We start from the raw sequence: 18,244 nt of genomic DNA, 5'->3' as shown, positions 1-18,244 counted from the left end.
AATAAAAAAAAAATGTTGTAAATACAGTTATGGTCGGGCAAATGCCGTCAGACTGTAGAATAACTTCCAGTTCCTGTGGCATCAACATTCACTCAGGCAGCCAAGCAGCTCTAAGATCTCTATCAATCCCTGCAACGAGGTCAAAGATGGTTGCAGAATGCCTTGAAGCTCTTATGGGAAAGCAACAGGATAACCTGCTGTTGTTTCCCTGGTCACATGGGAAGCAATGGTAATGAAGTTGATAAGCTGGTGAGACAGGCACGAAGTCTTCATTTCTTGGACCGGAAGCTGTCCTTTCCGTCACTAAGGCGACGGAAAAATCAAAACAATCTAGCTGGAGCAGTAGGCAGCACGCGGAATGTTGGACGAAGATCCAAACACAAAAACCTGGCGAGCTGATGGTTCTGAAGCCATGTTTCAAGAGGACTTCTGCAAGTCTACGTTTGATTTGGAGACAGATAAATTAATCTCATTATAGGAATAATGACTGGCCAATAGATTTTTAAACCACCTACACCCTCCTACACACGAACTGTACAGAGGAACAAATGTCGCTAAATGTAAACTACGAGGCGAGGGGGATGAAACCGCAATTCATTTAATCTCTCAAATGCAAAGTGTTAGGAGGTCAAAAGACACAGAATATTTTGGCTATTAATTCTGAAAATATTGTCTCTCAAGAAAAAATAGTACATGGGCTCCTACTACTCTTTTAACAGTACTGGCTAGTAAGAGATTTTAGGATGTTTTACAATCGAAGTCACAAGTGTGTTGTAGATAATGGTGATACTTTGAAAGCAAGTAAAGGTATTTTGTTTCAACTCCTGTTTCCTTTATTTTCTGAGACCATTCACCGGACTTTTCAGATGCATAACTATGCATAACTAGAATTTTGGAACGCTTATTATGTTCGAGCATAATGACTCTTCTGGAGACTAAAATCTACTCTGTAGGAACCAGCATGGGTTTCTAAAAAGACGATCGTGTAAAACCCAGCTCGCGCTATTCGTCCACGAGACTCAAGAGGACGATAGACAAGGGTTCCCAGGTAGATGCCGTGTTTCTTGACTTCCGCAAGGCGTTTGATACAGTTCCCCACAGTCGTTTAATGAACAAAGTAAGAGCATATGGTCTATCAGACCAATTGTGTGACTGGATTGAAGAGTTCCTAGATAACAGAACACAGCATGTCATTTTCAATGGAGAGAAGTCTTCCGAAGTAAGAGTGATTTCATGTGTGCCGCAGGGGAGTGTCGTAGGACCGTTGCTATTCACAATATACATAAATGACCTTGTGGATAACATCGGAAGTTCACTGAGGCTTTTTGCGGATGATGTTCTGGTATATTGAGAGGTTGTAACAATGGAAAATTGTATTAAAATGCAGGAGGATCTGCAACGAATTGACGCATGGTGCAGGGAATGGCAATTGAATCTTAATGTAGACAAGTGTAATGTGCTGCGGATACATAGAAAGAAAGATCCTTTATCATTTAGCTACAATATAGCCGGTCAGCAACTGAAAGCAGTTAAATACATAAATTATCTAGGAGTAGGTATTAGGAGTGATTTAAAATGGAATGATCATATGAAGTTGGTCGTCGGTAAAGCAGATGCCAGACTGAGATTCATTGGAAGAATCCTAAGGAAATGCAATCCGAAAACAAAGAAAGTAGGTTACAGTACACTTGTTCGCCCACTGCTTGAGTAATGCTCACTAGTGTGGGATCCTTACCAGATAGGGTTGATAGAAGAGATAGAGAAGATCCAACGGAGAGCAACGCGCTTCGTTACAGGATCATTTAGTAATCGCGAAATAGTTACGGAGATGATGAACTCCAGTGGAAGACTTTGCAGGAGAGACGCTCAGTAGCTCGGTACGGGCTTTTCGAGAACATACCTTCACCGAGGAGTCAAACAGTATATTGCTCCCTCCTACGTACATCTCGCGAAGAGACCATGATGATAAAATCAGAGAGATTAGAGCCCACACAGAGGCATACCGACAATCTTTCTTTCCACGAACAATAAGAGACTGGAATAGAAGGGAGAACCGATAGAGGTACTCAAAGTACCCTCCGCCACACACCGACAGGTGGCCTGAAGAGTATGGCTGTAGATGTAGATGTAGATGGTGGTTCAAATTGCTCTGAGCACTATGGGACTTAACTACTGAGGTCATCAGTCCCCTAGAACTTAGAACTACTTAAACCAAACTAACCTAAGGACATCACGCACATCCATGCCCGAGGCAGGATTCGAACCTGCGACCGTAGCGGTCACGCGGTTCCAAACTGACGCGCTTAGAACCGCACGGCCACACCGGCCGGCTTAGATGTAGATGTCCTGGAGGCGAGGTGAACGAGAGGAACTCACACAAGCCGTAACAAGGTGTTTAATTTCTCAGCGTTAGTGCCAGAGAACTGAAAGTCTTTGTACGTACAACAGCGCCGAGATCGTCCCAGGACACAATAGCTAAAAGCTCTGTGTGCTAGAGTTGCATCCCTGGCTGCAGCACCAGCAGCCTCAGTCCACGTGGATGAATCCCTACAGGATATAGGATACAGAGTCCACCTCAGTCGCCTACGAGCGGGCTCACCTGCTGCAGCTGCTGCTGCTGGCCCTCCTCGGCAGGAGCGTCGGCCGCGCTGTCGGGCAGCTGGTAGATGCTGAAGGCGTGCGAGCCCTGGGCGTGCACCATCAGCTCCCACGCGTTCGCGAACGACTCCTTGCACTGCGCGCACAGCAAGCTCGCCACCGACGACTCGCCGTCCTCTGCAAAAGTGCGCACAAGAAGCTGCTGACAACTTGTCTCCACCTTTCCTTCACATTGATTTTTTAATGCCTGTAGAATCTGCATCATCGCGAAACAACCTCACTTACGAGGAACTGAAATACATAGGAGCGTTGTGTTGCGAAAAGAGGATTGGCGAATGCGATTGTTCTGTGAGGGACGTTGAGTGGAACGTCGTCACAGCGCTGGAACTGGACGTCAATGAGACGATCACGCGCAGGATAGGCAAAACGTGCTGTCATACCTTGTGTGGGGCACGCTTCTTAAATGTGCTGGTAATAAACGGAATGTATTCCAACATTTGATCTTTTACAATTGAAGAAATTAATGTTTTACTGAAAATTAAAACATTTCCACTTGTGCGCAAACCGTATCTAATCATACTACCGTGTGCTGCGAGTAAGGGATCTCCTCGTTGCGACACAATATGATAAAATCTGTCCGAGCGTAACATGACCTGTACATATTACTGTACAAGTGCAACGAACGCGTGTGTTGCAGGGAAACATCCCCGGTTCTTTTGAAAGACGGCCTTTCTACTTTCGAAGTCGGTCTGTCTTTCCGATGCTTAGAGATGATGTACGAGGGCTGTCCAGAAAGTAAGTTACGATCGGTCGCGAAATGGAAACCACAGTGAAAACCAGAAACGCTTTATTTGCAACGTCAAGTTTTGTCGTATTGTTGTATCAACTTCCCAATATCCTCGTCATAAAAAGCAGCCGCCTGTGCTTCCCGTCAGTTATCTGCAACTGGTCTGCAGCTCGTTGTCTATGAAAAAATTTTGTCTTCATAGCCAGAGGTTCTTGTGGGCAGAGATGAGACTCAGGGGGAGCCAATTACGGGGTGTATTGTGGGTGATCAAACACTTCTCATCGGAAACGTTTCAGGAGCGTCTTCGTTGCCCCTGCACTGTGCGGCCGAGAATTGGCATGAAGAAGGAACTGCTCGACAGTTGTGTTATGTGGGCTGCATGACACAGGCGAAATCTCTAACCAGGCCCTCACACTTGGCGGGAGACGCTATTCCCTATGCATCTTTACGTGCTCACTGTTCACTCAAAACTGAAAACAGCAAAGCGACACTACCGATGAGCATACTAGAGACACTGCCCAACACATCTGTGCAAAGCTTCACCGGATTTTATCAGTGGTTTCCATTTCGCGACCGATCGTAACTTACTTTCTGGACAGCCCTCGTATTAAGATGGATCAACGTGATCTATGCTACTGGAAAGCAGACACTCAAAATGTTGTCTAGCGGCTGGCGAGGACGTCCCTGCCACTGCACCGAACATTTCTCTTGTGAGAAGGTGTGGGAGGAGCCCCACACGGTCTCGAAATAAAGAGCTGAGTACACAAATAAGCGTCGACCCTGACATTAAAGCCGCTGACGGGTACGCAGATTGGAGAACTGTACGTCGCTGTGAACCATACGTGCTTCGTTCTTTTGACTTCTTTCCGCAGATGCAGTGTCGCCCCCGACAACTGAGCTGATGCAATTCGTGAAGATATGAGAATAGCACTCAAGATCATCCTGTCAATACTTTCGATCAGTCTGATGTTCCCTTGGAGCTAAATTAGGGCACACAGCGTAAATTGACGCAAGCGATAAGTAACGAAATTTCGTTTCAATCGGAACGCCACTGACTTCATTTCGATCTGTTCCGCACACAGATTAGGATAAAAACATTTGCAGTACAAGCTGCCGAATTCCAATGAAACAAACGATAAACATGAATGAACTTGCTTACATGGCACTCTTTAGCGGCGGGAAGGCACAAAAGGCAATAATAAATAACCTTCAACGCTCCTCTGCGGACAATAAATTGGATTTCAGGAATAAATTAACGATAAACAAAGCATTGTGGCCCTTGTACCGCGTTTCACGTGGCTGTAACGATTAACTCAAAACTTTTTATTAATTAGAAGCACTGATGTGACGCATGCGCATTTCTGCAAGAATATCAGGGGCAGCTGAGCACTTTAATCGAATAGACAGACGCATCCATCGAGGAAGCTGAGCGATAAGACAGTGGACTCGCATTCGTCAGGGCCGGTATTCAGTACTCTGTCTGCATATCTATACCACTTGAAGCTAAACGGATGATGGGACATTTTAAAAGGTCACAGGCAGTGTTTTTCCCCTTTTCTGTGATGTCAGAGTTAGTGTTCCTTTATTGATGACCTCGTTATCCTTACCTGCTATAATATTTAGCTCCAGAAAAAGTACGTCGCAATTTCACTTGCTGAGAATGATATCGATTACATACACACACACACACACACACACACACACACACACACACACACACACACAGAGAGAGAGAGAGAGAGAGAGAGAGAGAGAGAGAGAGAGAGAGAGAAATCGGCAATGGGGCCAGCCATTTAGGAAAGCAGAAAGTGTGGAATCACCGAAATCGTGGGATACACAGAATGACGCACACATATCTTTCAGAGAAGAAGGAATAAATCCTTTTGTAAAAGACGATTAAATATATGATGTCTCAAATGACACACATAACTGCGCACAGTGACTTGTTAATGACAGCTATGGGAGACGAAGCAATATTTCAGGTTCAAAATGGCTCTGAGCACTATGGGACTTAACATCTGAGGTCATCATTCCCCTAGAACTAGAACTACTTAAACCTAACTAACCTAAGGACATCACACACATGTGTGCTCAAGGCAGGATTCGAACCTGCGGCCGTAGCAGTCACGCGGTTCCAGACTGAAGCGCCTAGAACCGCTCGGCCACAGCGGCTGGCTATATTTCAGGAATATGATAACTGGAAGTCTCAATTGGAGACTACTGAGGAATTTACACTCATTAGCCGGAACGTTATGACCACTTACGTAATATCTGGAATGTCCACTTTGGCATGGAGAACTGCGGCGACATGTCGTGGCATGAAGGCAATGAGGCTTGGTAGGTCGCTGGAGGGAATTGGCACCATATCTGCACATAAAAGAAGTCACCTAATCCCCGTAAATTCCGGGGAGGGGTCGACGGGTTCTGACGTCACCTTAAATCACATCACAGATGTGTTTCTTCCGGTTCAGATCTGGCGAGTTGCGAAACCAGCCCAGCAATTGGAGCTTGTCACTGTGTACCTCTAACCACTCCTCACACTCTTGTCCTCGTGACGCGGCACGTTATCTTGTTGAAAAATGCCACTGCCATAGGAAAACATGATCGTCATGAATAGGTGTACGTGGTCTGCAACCAGTGAACGACATTTCTTGGCCGTCATGGTGCCTTGCACGAGCTGCATTGGACCCATACATGTCCACATGGATGTTCCCCAGAGCATGATTGAGACGCTGCATGCTTGTTTTCGTTCCGCAGTACAGGTGTCAAGGAGCTGTACCCCTGGAAGACGACGATTCACGCCCTTTCATCGGCATACTGAAGAAAGTATCGAGATTCATCAAACATGCAACGCTCTGCCACTGCGCTAATGCTACCGAGGCCCATCGTTAGGAGTGTTCGATGCACTGTGTGTTCAGGCACGCTCGTAATTCGCCCAGAATTAAAGTCTGGTGTTACTATCGCCACAATTCGCCGCCTGTCATATTTCACCAGTCCGCTCAGCCTACGACGTCCGACATGTGTAATGAGGGTTGGCCGTCCAATTGCACGATGTCTGGACTTGGCTTCGCCACGTGTTGACGACGCTCACCGTAGCATTCCTCGAACACCCGACGGTTCGTGAAGTTTCCGAAATGCTCGTGCTGAGACTTCAGGCCATTATAAGACGCCCGCGGTGAAACTCGATATAGATCATGCGCCTTCCCCATTCTACAAACGGACAGAACGCTCACTAATACTAGATGCACCGTGCGTGTGTCTGACTAGCAGTTGTTACTCGCCAGGTGATGCTGCTGTCGCCTAGACGGGTTTATTTCGATAGTAGGTCGGTGGTCATAATGTTCTGGCTGATCATTGTACAGCCATATACTGTCAGTACGAATGAGATAGGTGACTATGCTGTGCTGTCTGAAGAAGTTTGGCATAACTGGATCAGACTTCGTTATGGACCGAACAGTAAAATGCACCACAGTCAAAGTTATTCCGGAAAACGACACCGTTGCGCAACTGATATGACGATACATTTTTCAACAGCTCTGTCTGCCTCTATATACCATCGGGCGCTCCTTTCTAGATGAAATATTTCTTGACTGCTCCACTGAGTCATTCAAGCCTACGCTCTGACCTACAACAATGACAGACTCTGTTCCCCCAGGATATCTTCTGTACAAGCATGTCGCACTCACATGGTTGTTGCATATTTTCCTCTCCGGACTCCAGAGGACAATGCAACAAGAGTTACCAATCGTTCCAGTTCATTCCTCCATAGCCTGTACCTACGTCTAAAACGTTGTCCTGAGATCACTGTACAGTGCAAGCACACACTATCGATTTTATTTTAGATCTTCTACGATTGCTCCGATACGAAGCCTGCTATTTATCATGATGTTCAGTTGTCCGAATGAGTAATGTAAATGAATACTTATTTATAACATCTGTACTGAATCTTTCACAAGGACACTGATCAAGCATATTCTTTACATTTAAAAGAAAACAAACAGCCTTCCTCCACCACCTTCAATCTGTAGAGCCCGGTACACGCCATGCTGCGTTTACTCTGTTGCACGCAAACAGATACTCTGGCCAGCACTGGGCCTTCATATATCTGTCTCGTTGTAATGTGACGTGCATGCGCGCGCGCGCGCGCGCGCGCGCGCGCGCGCGTTTGTGTGTGTGTGTGTGTGTGTGTGTGTGTGTGTGTGTGTGACATGAAGAGTGAATAGTAATAATCTCAGTTCCTCTGCATGAAAGAGCCTACATTAAAAGTAATTTAATGCTAATGAATGAACGATATATAATACAATTTGTTCCGCGAAATACGTATATCAGGTGTGACACTTAGCGTAAATGTACTGGTTGTAAGGGTTTGAGTTCAGAGGCCTTCCAACAAGATCTGAATGTTTGAAAACCTTTAAAAAATCCTCTAGTCACTACAGCCGTCCAAACAGAAAATACGACGCAATGAATTTGCGACTTCTTGGGTGTTAAACCGTCTCAGCTGTAAATGACGACAGGCACACATCGTCACACCTGTGTGCCTATACAACGCAATGCAACGAAAGCTCCACGCGTCGTGACTCACTGCCTCTACTGCACTACGAGAATTTGGGCACAGCTGTTTCACGACACTGTGCGCAGTTAAGGTGACACTAGGCTATTCTTTACGAGTACAAGCCTTACTGTTGGTCTGGGGACGACACTTGCAGGTGAAGCGCAGCTTGCAGTACGTCTTCTTGTGGTCCAGCAGTTCGTGGAGATCGGTGAACATCTCGCGGCAGTTGCCGCAGATCAGGATGTCGTGGTTGCCTACAACATAAAAGTAGCGATAATTATAATTTCAAACAACCCAGATTTCGTTACGAAATTACATATGTTCTCAAAAGGAGACGAAGGTAAGCTAACTTTCCACCAGCCTACTGTTCATTTCGAATGTTTCACACAGTTATGGAGGCTGCGAAAAATTCGAACGTTATCTTTATTTCCATCAAGGACCGGTCGGGGTGATTGATTGTACGAAGTACATAAACAGGTTGCTAGTGAGAGGCATGCCACTGTACAATTTTTACTGTTAGCAGCGAACTCTGTACGAGACACACTCACGCGAGGTGCTACCAACCAAAGGCGTATTTTACAGCTGCCCAGAGTGTCTGGCAGTTAGTTTAGATGGGTTTTACCACCATACAGGCTGTGTCTCGGAGAGCCTTTCGACAGTATACACTGCCCATTTGCGGATACCGATGTATGCGGCACAGTAGTTCTGATACTGGGCGGATTCCGGGCAGAAGGTTGTTCAAATACCCATCCAGCCACTATCGTTTAAGTTTATCGTTGTGTCCGTCAGTCATCAGTTGCGGCTGTCCATGTCTTCAAACACAATGGCTGAGACACACTTTTGACAAAATATTTTCTGGTACTTTCTTCCTAATTTTAAATAGCATTTTACTTTAATTGCACGCATTGCGGGAGACGTGTAAACTCCTGCAAAGCTGTCTATGACTGATGACATCAACTTTTACCAACAGACTAAATTTAAGCTGTCAGCTGAGAATTGTAATAGTATTTACGAAATGGTTGCATATCTTATAAGTATTATTCACTTACCATAAATTTCTCAGTGGTAAGTGTGCAAACAATCATAAAACTTCAATCAAACCGTTAAAACATTTCAGCTAGGATGAAGGACGAAATGCAGCAAAGAACGTACTGTGGAAGGAATGAAGCAGACAATAGTTTGGTAGTTGTTCACTGTTGAGCGGGTTGGACAAAGACGTGCAGCGGATGCAGTACCACACAGCGCGGAATACTTAGCAAGTGCAAGTCTGCGAACGAAGTTGTTACAAAATACGCTTATCAGAATTACAGCGGAGAGAGAGTCTACGTAACAGTAGGTGTTCGCTTAGAGTGACAGAAACTCATTTTTCTTTCATTAACGATTGGTAAATTTTTACTGCGAACAGTAACATTCCAAGAGTACGGTAGCGAGGTAACGTACAGCGGAACGACATTATAAAACCGACTATAGAGGAAGCATATTCCCAACCGAGTATCTCAAGAAAATTCCTCTTACGGCGTACTGTTCGGTATTGTTTGTTAAGTCTGTAATCCGTCCCACGGAGACTTAATAAAAAAACGCTGACAACACCCAGTGAGGCGAATTTCGTTATTGGTCACTTTAGGAGGCGCAAAAAAATATACGCTTCATATACAGTCGAGCACGATATTACATTCTCTTACATACATTACGCGAAATGACTACTATGGGAAAAAGAATCAACTATTTGAGAATGAAACAGGGACAGGGGGCGTGGGGGGGGGGGGGGGGGGGGGGTTAAAAGATAGGAGTAACAGGGGTAGCGCCTTTACTGACAGCTTATTTACATTCTAGGCCATGGACATAACACGGAATCGCCGACAATACAACAGTTAGTCGACCATAAATCTTAATACCATATCTACACACAAACTGTTAAGCGTCATTGGAATGAGTTCAGCAACTTTCAGAAATATGCTTCTTAGAATCAGAGCTGTGCTTTTCACTGCTCGTGTAAAAATTTGTTATAGCCAATACACATGATGATACCAATGACCTCTTCGTAATCTTCAGTATCTGAATTCCTATGGTATCCATTATAATTTCGTGACACCCTTTCTTTCAATACTGCGCGCTGAATGGTGTAGAACACTTAAGTATACAAGCTACATAATTACAACTAGCAGCTACCCACGGCTACGCTCGCATCAATCAAGTCAGCTTCTCTCACGTGTCTACTTGTTCAGCTAAGCGTAGCACAGTACATCGACGCCCCCTACGAACCGTGCCAACAAAAGACGGTGTGGCACGCGGTTAGCGTTGCCGCCAATCGGTGCAAGCAGATGGGCGTTTGCAGGTCCACGCATCTATCCACCGTTCTGTAAATATTTAATAATTATTAACATGGTTAATGTTCAGTGGTGTAAAAAATGTATTCCATTCCATACTTCACACTTTTAAGTGTCGATTTCTTTTTTACTCTCTAAAGTATCCTATTTTCTTCCTCGTGGTTAAGCCTACTCTCCAGACTAAATGTCATCTAAATTGGTTCAGTGGTTTCGTCGTAAAAACGAAACAAACAAAGTTACTTTTGTGTGCCTTTTATTACAGTTGATTATTGTATAAGCATTGTACTCGTTACGTTGGAGAACATGTAAATCAATAAAAGCACTTTCAAAAATATGATAAATTTCAAATGTCAAAGAATAAATACCGAATGATTCAAAAATAAAGGAGACGTTTGAAATGATTGCTACAGACAAGCCATAGAAGATAAAGGTTCAAATGGTTCAAATGGCTCTGAGCACTATGGGACGTAACATCTGAGGTCACCAGTACCCTAGAACTTAGAACTACTTAAACCTAACTAACCTAAGGACATCACATACATCCATGCCCGAGGCAGAATTCGAACCTGGGACCGTAGCGGTGCGCGGTTGCTGACTGAAGCGCCTAGAACCGCTCGGCCACACCGGAAGATAGAGGCACATTGCGCATCTCACTGGATAGAGCAAGGTTCGAAGTTTCGACACAGGTGCTCGAGCTGTTTAGTTGTAGCAACATGGCGACTACACCAAAAGAGAAATCATTCTGTGTGTTGGATTTGTGCGAAGTCAATACACTGTCCAAGTGTAACGTGCATTCCGCCGTCAGTTGATTGCACATGCAACGCGGAAGGAAACTGATCGGACACGCACGTCTGTTCAAAATGTCACAAGGAGTCCTCGGAAGTCTACATGGAGGGCAGGCCAGGAACTTCAGCTTCCTCAAACAACTGTGTAGCGTGTTACGACGCCTCCACATTAAGCCTTACAAGTTCAGTTACTGCAGCAATTGCGCCCCGCCGATCAGAACAGAAGGTACAAATTTGGTATTTCAAATCTCTATAACAGGGCAGAGGGCACTTTTTCCGGACGACACACTTTTCCGGACGAATCTATGTTGGATCTATGTGGTAGGACGTTAGGGGTCACAAAATATTGGCGTCGTCGTGGAACATGAAAGGCCTCACCGACACCGAATATGTTTACGATACTGCACTGCCTGCAATAACTTATTTATCCGCCGACATCGGACAAGCAACTTTAAAGTAAAATGTCTCATCTGTCTACATCTTCATCTACATTTATACTCCGCAAGCAGAGGGCACTTTACGTGCCACTGTCATTACCTCTCTTTCCTGTTCCAGTCGCGTATGGTTCGCGGGAAGAACGACTGCCGGAAAGCCTCCGATCGCGCTCGAATCTCTCTAATTTTACATTCGTGATCTCCTCGGTAGGGGGAAGCAATATATTCGGTACCTCACCCAGAAGCGCACCCTCTCGAAACCTGGACAGCAAGCTACACCGCGATGCAGAGCGCCTGTCTTGCAGAGTCTGCCACTTGAGTTTGCTAAACACCTCCGTAACGCTATCACGCTTACCAGTTAACCCTGTGACGAAACGCTCCGCTCATCTTTGGATCTGCCAGCCGCGGTGGCCAAGCGGTTCTAAGCGCTACAGTCTGGAACCGCACGACCGCTACGGTCGCAGGTTCGAATCCTGCCTCGGGCATGGATGTGTGTGATGTCCTTAGGTTAGTTAGGTTTAAGTAGTTCTACGTTGTAGGGGACTGATGACCTCAGAAGTTAAGGCCCATAATGCACAGAGCCATTTTTTTTCTTTGGATCTTCTCTATCTCCTCTGTCAACCCGACCTGGTACGGATCCCACACTGACGAGCAATACTCAAGTATAAGTCGTACGAGTGTTTTGTAAGCCACCTCCTTTGTTGATGGACTACATTTTCTAAGGACTCTCCCAATGAATCTCAACCTGGCACCCGCCTTACCAAAAGTTAATTTTATATGATCATTCCACTTCAAATCGTTCCGTACGCATATTCCCAGATATTTTACAGAAGTAACTGCTACCAGTGTTTCTTCCGCTATCATATAATCATACAATAACGGCCCCTTCTTTCTATGTATTCGCAATACATTACATTTGTCTATGTTAAGGGTCAGTTGCCACTCCCTGCACCAAGTGCCTATCCGGTGCAGATCTTCCTGCATTTCGCTGCAATTTTCTACTGATGCAACTTCTTTGTATACTACAGCATCAATCGCGAAAAGCCGCATGGAACTCCCGACACTATCTACTAGGTCATTTATACATAATGTGAAAAGCAACGGTCCCATAACACTCCCCTGTGGCACGCCAGAGGTTACTTTAACGTCTGTAGACATCTCTCCATTGCGAACAACATCCTGTCTTCTGTTTACTAAAAACTCTTCAATCCAGCCACACAGCTGGTCTGATATTCCGTAGGCTCTTACTTTGTTTATCAGGCGACAGTGCGGAACTGTATCGAACACCTTCCGGAAGTCAAGGAAAATGGAATCTACCTGGGAGCCTGTATCTAATACACTCCTGGAAATGGAAAAAAGAACACATTAACACCGGTGTGTCAGATCCACCATACTTGCTCCGGACACTGCGAGAGGGCTGTACAAGCAATGATCACACGCACGGCACAGCGGACACACCAGGAACCGCGGTGTTGGCCGTCGAATGGCGCTAGCTGCGCAGCATTTGTGTACCGCCGCCGTCAGTGTCAGCCAGTTTGCCGTGGCATACGGAGCTCCATCGCAGTCTTCAACACTGGTAGCAGGCCGCGACAGCGTGTACGTGAACCGTATGTGCAGTTGACGGACTTTGAGCGAGGGCGTATAGTGGGCATGCGGGAGGCCGGGTGGACGTACCGCCGAATTGCTCAACACGTGGGGCGTGAGGTCTCCACAGTACATCGATGTTGTCGCCAGTGGTCGGCGGAAGGTGCACGTGCCCGTCGACCTGGGACCGGACCGCAGCGACGCACGGATGCACGCGAAAACCGTAGGATCCTACGCAGTGCCGTAGGGGACCGCACCGCCACTTCCCAGCAAATTAGGGACACTGTTGCTCCTGGGGTATCGGCGAGGACCATTCGCAACCGTCTCCATGAAGCTGGGCTACGGTCCCGCACACCGTTAGGCCGTCTTCCGCTCACGCCCCAACATCGTGCAGCCCTCCTCCAGTGGTGTCGCGACAGGCGTGAATGGAGGGACGAATGGAGACGTGTCGTCTTCAGCGATGAGAGTCGCTTCTGCCTTGGTGCCAATGATGGTCGTATGCGTGTTTGGCGCCGTGCAGGTGAGCGCCGCAATCAGGACTGCATACGACCGAAGCACACAGGGCCAACACCCGGCATCATGGTGTGGGGAGCGATCTCCTACACTGGCCGTACACCACTGGTGATCGTCGAAGGGACACTGAATAGTGCACGGTACATCCAAACCGTCATCGAACCCATCGTTCTACCATTCCTAGACCGGCAAGGGAACTTGCTGTTCCAACAGGACAATGCACGTCCGTATGTATCCCGTGCCACCCAACGTGCTCTAGAAGGTGTAAGTCAACTACCCTGGCCAGCAAGATCTCCGGATCTGTCCCCCATTGAGCATGTTTGGGACTGGATGAAGCGTCGTCTCACGCGGTCTGCACGTCCAGCACGAACGCTGGTCCAACTGAGGCGCCAGGTGGAAATGGCATGGCAAGCCGTTCCACAGGACTACATCCAGCATCTCTACGATCGTCTCCATGGGAGAATAGCAGCCTGCATTGCTGCGAAAGGTGGATATACACTGTACTAGTGCCGACATTGTGCATGCTCTGTTGCCTGTGTCTATGTGCCTGTGGTTCTGTCAGTGTGATCATGTGATGTATCTGACCCCAGGAATGTGTCAATAAAGTTTCCCCTTCCTGTGACAATGAATTCACGGTGTTCTTATTTCAATTTCCAGGAGTGTATTTACTGGGTCTCATGAACAAATATAGCGAGTTGGGTCTCACACGATCACTGTTTCCGGAATCCATGTTGATTCCTACAGAGTAGATTCTGGGTTTCCAGAAATGACGTGATACGCGAGGAAAAAATATGTTCTAAAATTCTACAACAGATCGATGTCAGTGATATAGGCCTATAGTTTTGCGCATCTGCTCGACGACCCTTACCTGAACGGGAATATACACAATGAATGTACGACTACAGGAAGTTGACGCATGGTTCACGACATTTGGAAGTTTGGGTCGAGCTCTGAGCCGTGCGCGGACAGCCTAACGGTAAGGTGACCGCTTTCGATGAGCGGGACAATCCGGATTCGAGTCCCGGTCCGACACAAATTTTCATTGTTGTCATTCCATTCTACAGCTTGTGGTTGTCCCCATTGGCAATTTCTAATATATTTAATGTATACTGAATGTGTTCTGTGCCGTTCCTTTTCACAAAACTTTATGGACCTGCCTTTTTTGCGGACGAAACTGTGATGGTTAGGTCAGAACTGGACATGCTGCAAGATCGGTTGTTTTCACAACTTCACAAATATCCCAATGATTTCATTTTAATGTGTGACGGCGCCCCGCCTCGGCTTTACCTTGAGGTGTGCCGTTATCTAGACAACACCATCCCACAACGTTGGACTGGAAGAGGTGGACACCAAGATCTTGTTCATTGCTTTTGGCCACACATCGCGATTTTTTTCTCTGGCGGTACATAAGACAAGATTCTCTGCCTCATCTATGGTAGCCACTCTTCAAGAGCCGGCCGGAATGGCCGAGCGGTTCTAGGCGCTTCAGTCTGGAACAGCGCGACCGCTACGGTCGCAGGTTCGAATCCTGCCTCGGGCATGGATGTGTGTGATGTCTTTAGGTTAGTTAGGTTTAAGTAGTTCTAAGTTCTGGGGGCTTGATGACCTAAGAAGTTAAGTCCCATAGTGCTCAGAGTCATTTGAACCATTTTTGAACTCTTCAAGAGCTGAGAAATCGAATTCCTGAAGCTGTCGATTCAATTCACCGGAACATGTTGATTCCTGTGGGGAATGCAATGGACTACCAGTTCGATGTTACTTGAACAACGCATGGTACACACGTTGACAATATGGTACAGTGTCTGTGCGAACATAAAATTTTGAGCTTTTCTCTATCTAGTGTTGTACACCATGTGTTTCTATCTTTCACTGTTTGCCTGTAATAAACAACGAAATCTTTTTTTTTTCTTTTTGAAGCTCCCTGTATCTTTCACAAAGAGTAAATACATTATCCTAATTCGCAAAATATTCTACAAATCAATGAATATCTTGTACTGCACGCTTCTCGAGTAGCTTATGTTCTTCCTCGACGCTCCATACCAAACTTTACCAACATCGTTTCAGCGGTTTGGTCGTGAAAAGGTACCCCACAGACAATCTTTCGAGTTATGAAGCTTTAAATTACGATATTTTTGTCCGGTGATCCGATTTTGATGAAATAAAGTCGGTATCTTGCCCCAAGCTACGCTCATGTTATCTGTGAAAACCCCGTGAAAATCCGTCTAGTAGTTTTGAAGTTCAGCGTGTTCCGAGAGACGCGACGGTCTTAAGAGTTTTATTATCAGCATAGATATATAGACAGGCCCTTCAGACTAAAAAGGAACCCCTAGAGTGGAAGGTTGCAAAAGGCCAATGATGTTTATCGCTTTATCATTATCACAATGAAGTCCTGGACAGCATTTTGGAAACAGATGGAAACCGGCTGGGGCCTTTTGGGGACTGTATGGAGAATGATCAATGACCGTGAACCCAAGGCACTGGATTGTTGCAAATGTTGCAGCGCTCCTGTCATGCTGAAGGAGAGAGTGCTGCATGTGTGGACGAACACTTCGAATTCGTAAAACTCGATTACACCATGTTGTTCTTACACATCGTCGTAGTTAACGTCACATAACACCATGATACACGCTACAATTTGGAGCCCTCTCACGGCAGATGGTTGCAAATATTGAGACGCGAAGAATAATTGTGCAGAATGTTTCTTTTATTTATAAAAAAAACTCTAGGAGCTTTCACATAAAAAATTCGGGGGCATTGTTTTTCAGCACGTCCTCATATACTGAAATATTCTGGTAAGTTTAAACTTTCTATCTAAGGGGGAAATACGTAGGTGGGAACTCAATTAGTGGCAACACTGCTGTGGAGACACTATGCATTGGAATCTACTATTTTCGTTGAATGCACACGTTGCTGAAGTATCTACCTTACCTCCGAGCAAATGGACTCTCCCGTCCCACGTCACCGGCGTGCGCACAATCGAGGGAAACAGTCACTTGTGAGCGAGCGGTCTAACGTAGCGGTGTCACTATGTTTTCGAAACAGGAACAACGGAGTTGGAACAAGATTGAATGTGCCAGAGGTCCTACAGCACGACAGTGTCATCAAGGTCTTCAACAGGCGTGCGGGGAATCGGCATTGCCATACAGATCAGTGGCACGTTGGGTAAAAGCCTTCAACGAAGGTGGGCAAACTGTGGCAGACATGCATCGAGCACGTCCTCCTAGCGTCTCTGATGCCGCGTCAGAGGAAAGTGATCGACGCCATACGATTCGTGAGCTCGCCCACGACACCAAATTAGCGCTTACGACTGTGCTTCGCATCCTGAAGGAACGCCTGGGCATGTGAAAAATTGCATCACGATGGGTTCCGCATGTCTTCACGGAAATGCAGAAATGGACGAACTTGGAGTGCTATGAGCGCGAAGGAGAGGCTTTCTTACGCCGTATCGTAACACTGGATGAGACATGGGCCATATCGTACGAGCCAAAAATGAAGCGCCAATCCAACGAAGTCATTATGGGTCGCCGCGAAAGTCGGAAGTGCGTCAGTGCCCCAGTATTGTGAAAGTTACGGTGATTCTCGTGTACAACTGTGATGGTGTTATACGTTCCTCCACGGCAGACCGCCAATGCACAGTATTACTGTTCGTTTTTAGGGCATCACCTACGACCAACTTTGCGAAAGGAGCGGCGACACTTCCTGCGCAACCAGTCCATCATTTTGCACGACAAGGCGCGGGCGCATACAGCGCAAGCTGTGGCTGCTCTGTTCGCTTGATGGGACTGGGACGTACTGTACCATCCACCATCCTCCCCGAACTTAAGTCCTTGTGACTTCGATTTGATTCCGAAGATGAAAGAACCACTTCGTGAAATTCGCTTCGGATCTGTTACAGAGATTCGACAGGCAGTAGACCGTTCCATTCGCACCATCAACAGAACAGGTTCTGCTAACGGTATACTACGCCTTCCAACGGGTTCTACACAACGCTGGTGACTACCTTGAAGGGCAGTAACAGGTGCAAACACGTAACTCTTTTGTATCGGTTGTGAATAAATAGTTGCCATTATTTAAGTTCTAAACCTCGTAAAAACGGGTCAAGTGCCACAGTGTACCCACACGGATACGCAAGAAGGCTTTACATTAAGATCACGCCGTTTGATCTAGCATTACTCCCTGATACTGTTCCAGTCGTTTACTCAGTCTCTCCTCCACACTGCATTCTGGGAAAAAGTATTGGGGTGAAGCTATTATTTGCAATACACTGTGTTCCAGGTGTGTTAAACCGCGAAGTTCTGCTTTCGGCAGTAGGCTAGTGGTTGCTTCCTTATACGACAAATTGAGAGTAATATTAAGTCGTAGACAAATGATTTATTCTAGAGTATCTTAAATAAGATGTAACGCAGGGAATATGCATTTCATTGTTAATGCTAACACAATACAAGTTTAATGCGTGGTCGCCAAAACTGTTACATATTTATAAGTACTCTATTCCATTCCACATTATCTGAAGTCCTCTTAATATCTACGACTTCCTTGTTTTACCTAAAAATATCCTTTTACTAATTGTTAGCCACCGGCGAAAACGGCTTCTCGAATGCACTTCCTTCTCCTTAAACCAAACGAGCCCGCCTAATACACTTTGTTTTTTCTTCCATTCTTAG

The 18,244-nt window shown here is 46.1% G+C and overlaps 1 protein-coding gene across 1 annotated transcript in view; it reads right to left on the bottom strand.

Moving 5' to 3' along the window:
• The window catches only part of LOC124613294 (heterogeneous nuclear ribonucleoprotein C-like), an 820,630-nt gene that overhangs the window by 33,249 nt on the left and 769,137 nt on the right, over positions 1 to 18,244 (bottom strand). Inside the window, exons 9-10 of the mRNA XM_047141989.1 lie at positions 8,066 to 8,191; positions 2,600 to 2,775 (exon numbers count right to left, since the gene is read on the bottom strand). Coding sequence (XP_046997945.1) covers positions 2,600 to 2,775; positions 8,066 to 8,191 — 302 coding nt within the window. The remainder of the gene's footprint in view (positions 1 to 2,599; positions 2,776 to 8,065; positions 8,192 to 18,244) is intronic.

Source organism: Schistocerca americana, chromosome 4, assembly GCF_021461395.2.
Source record: "Schistocerca americana isolate TAMUIC-IGC-003095 chromosome 4, iqSchAmer2.1, whole genome shotgun sequence".
Taxonomy (NCBI): domain Eukaryota; kingdom Metazoa; phylum Arthropoda; class Insecta; order Orthoptera; family Acrididae; genus Schistocerca; species Schistocerca americana.
Note: the sequence above shows the minus strand (reverse complement) of the source record. Positions and strands in the feature narration are given on the sequence as shown.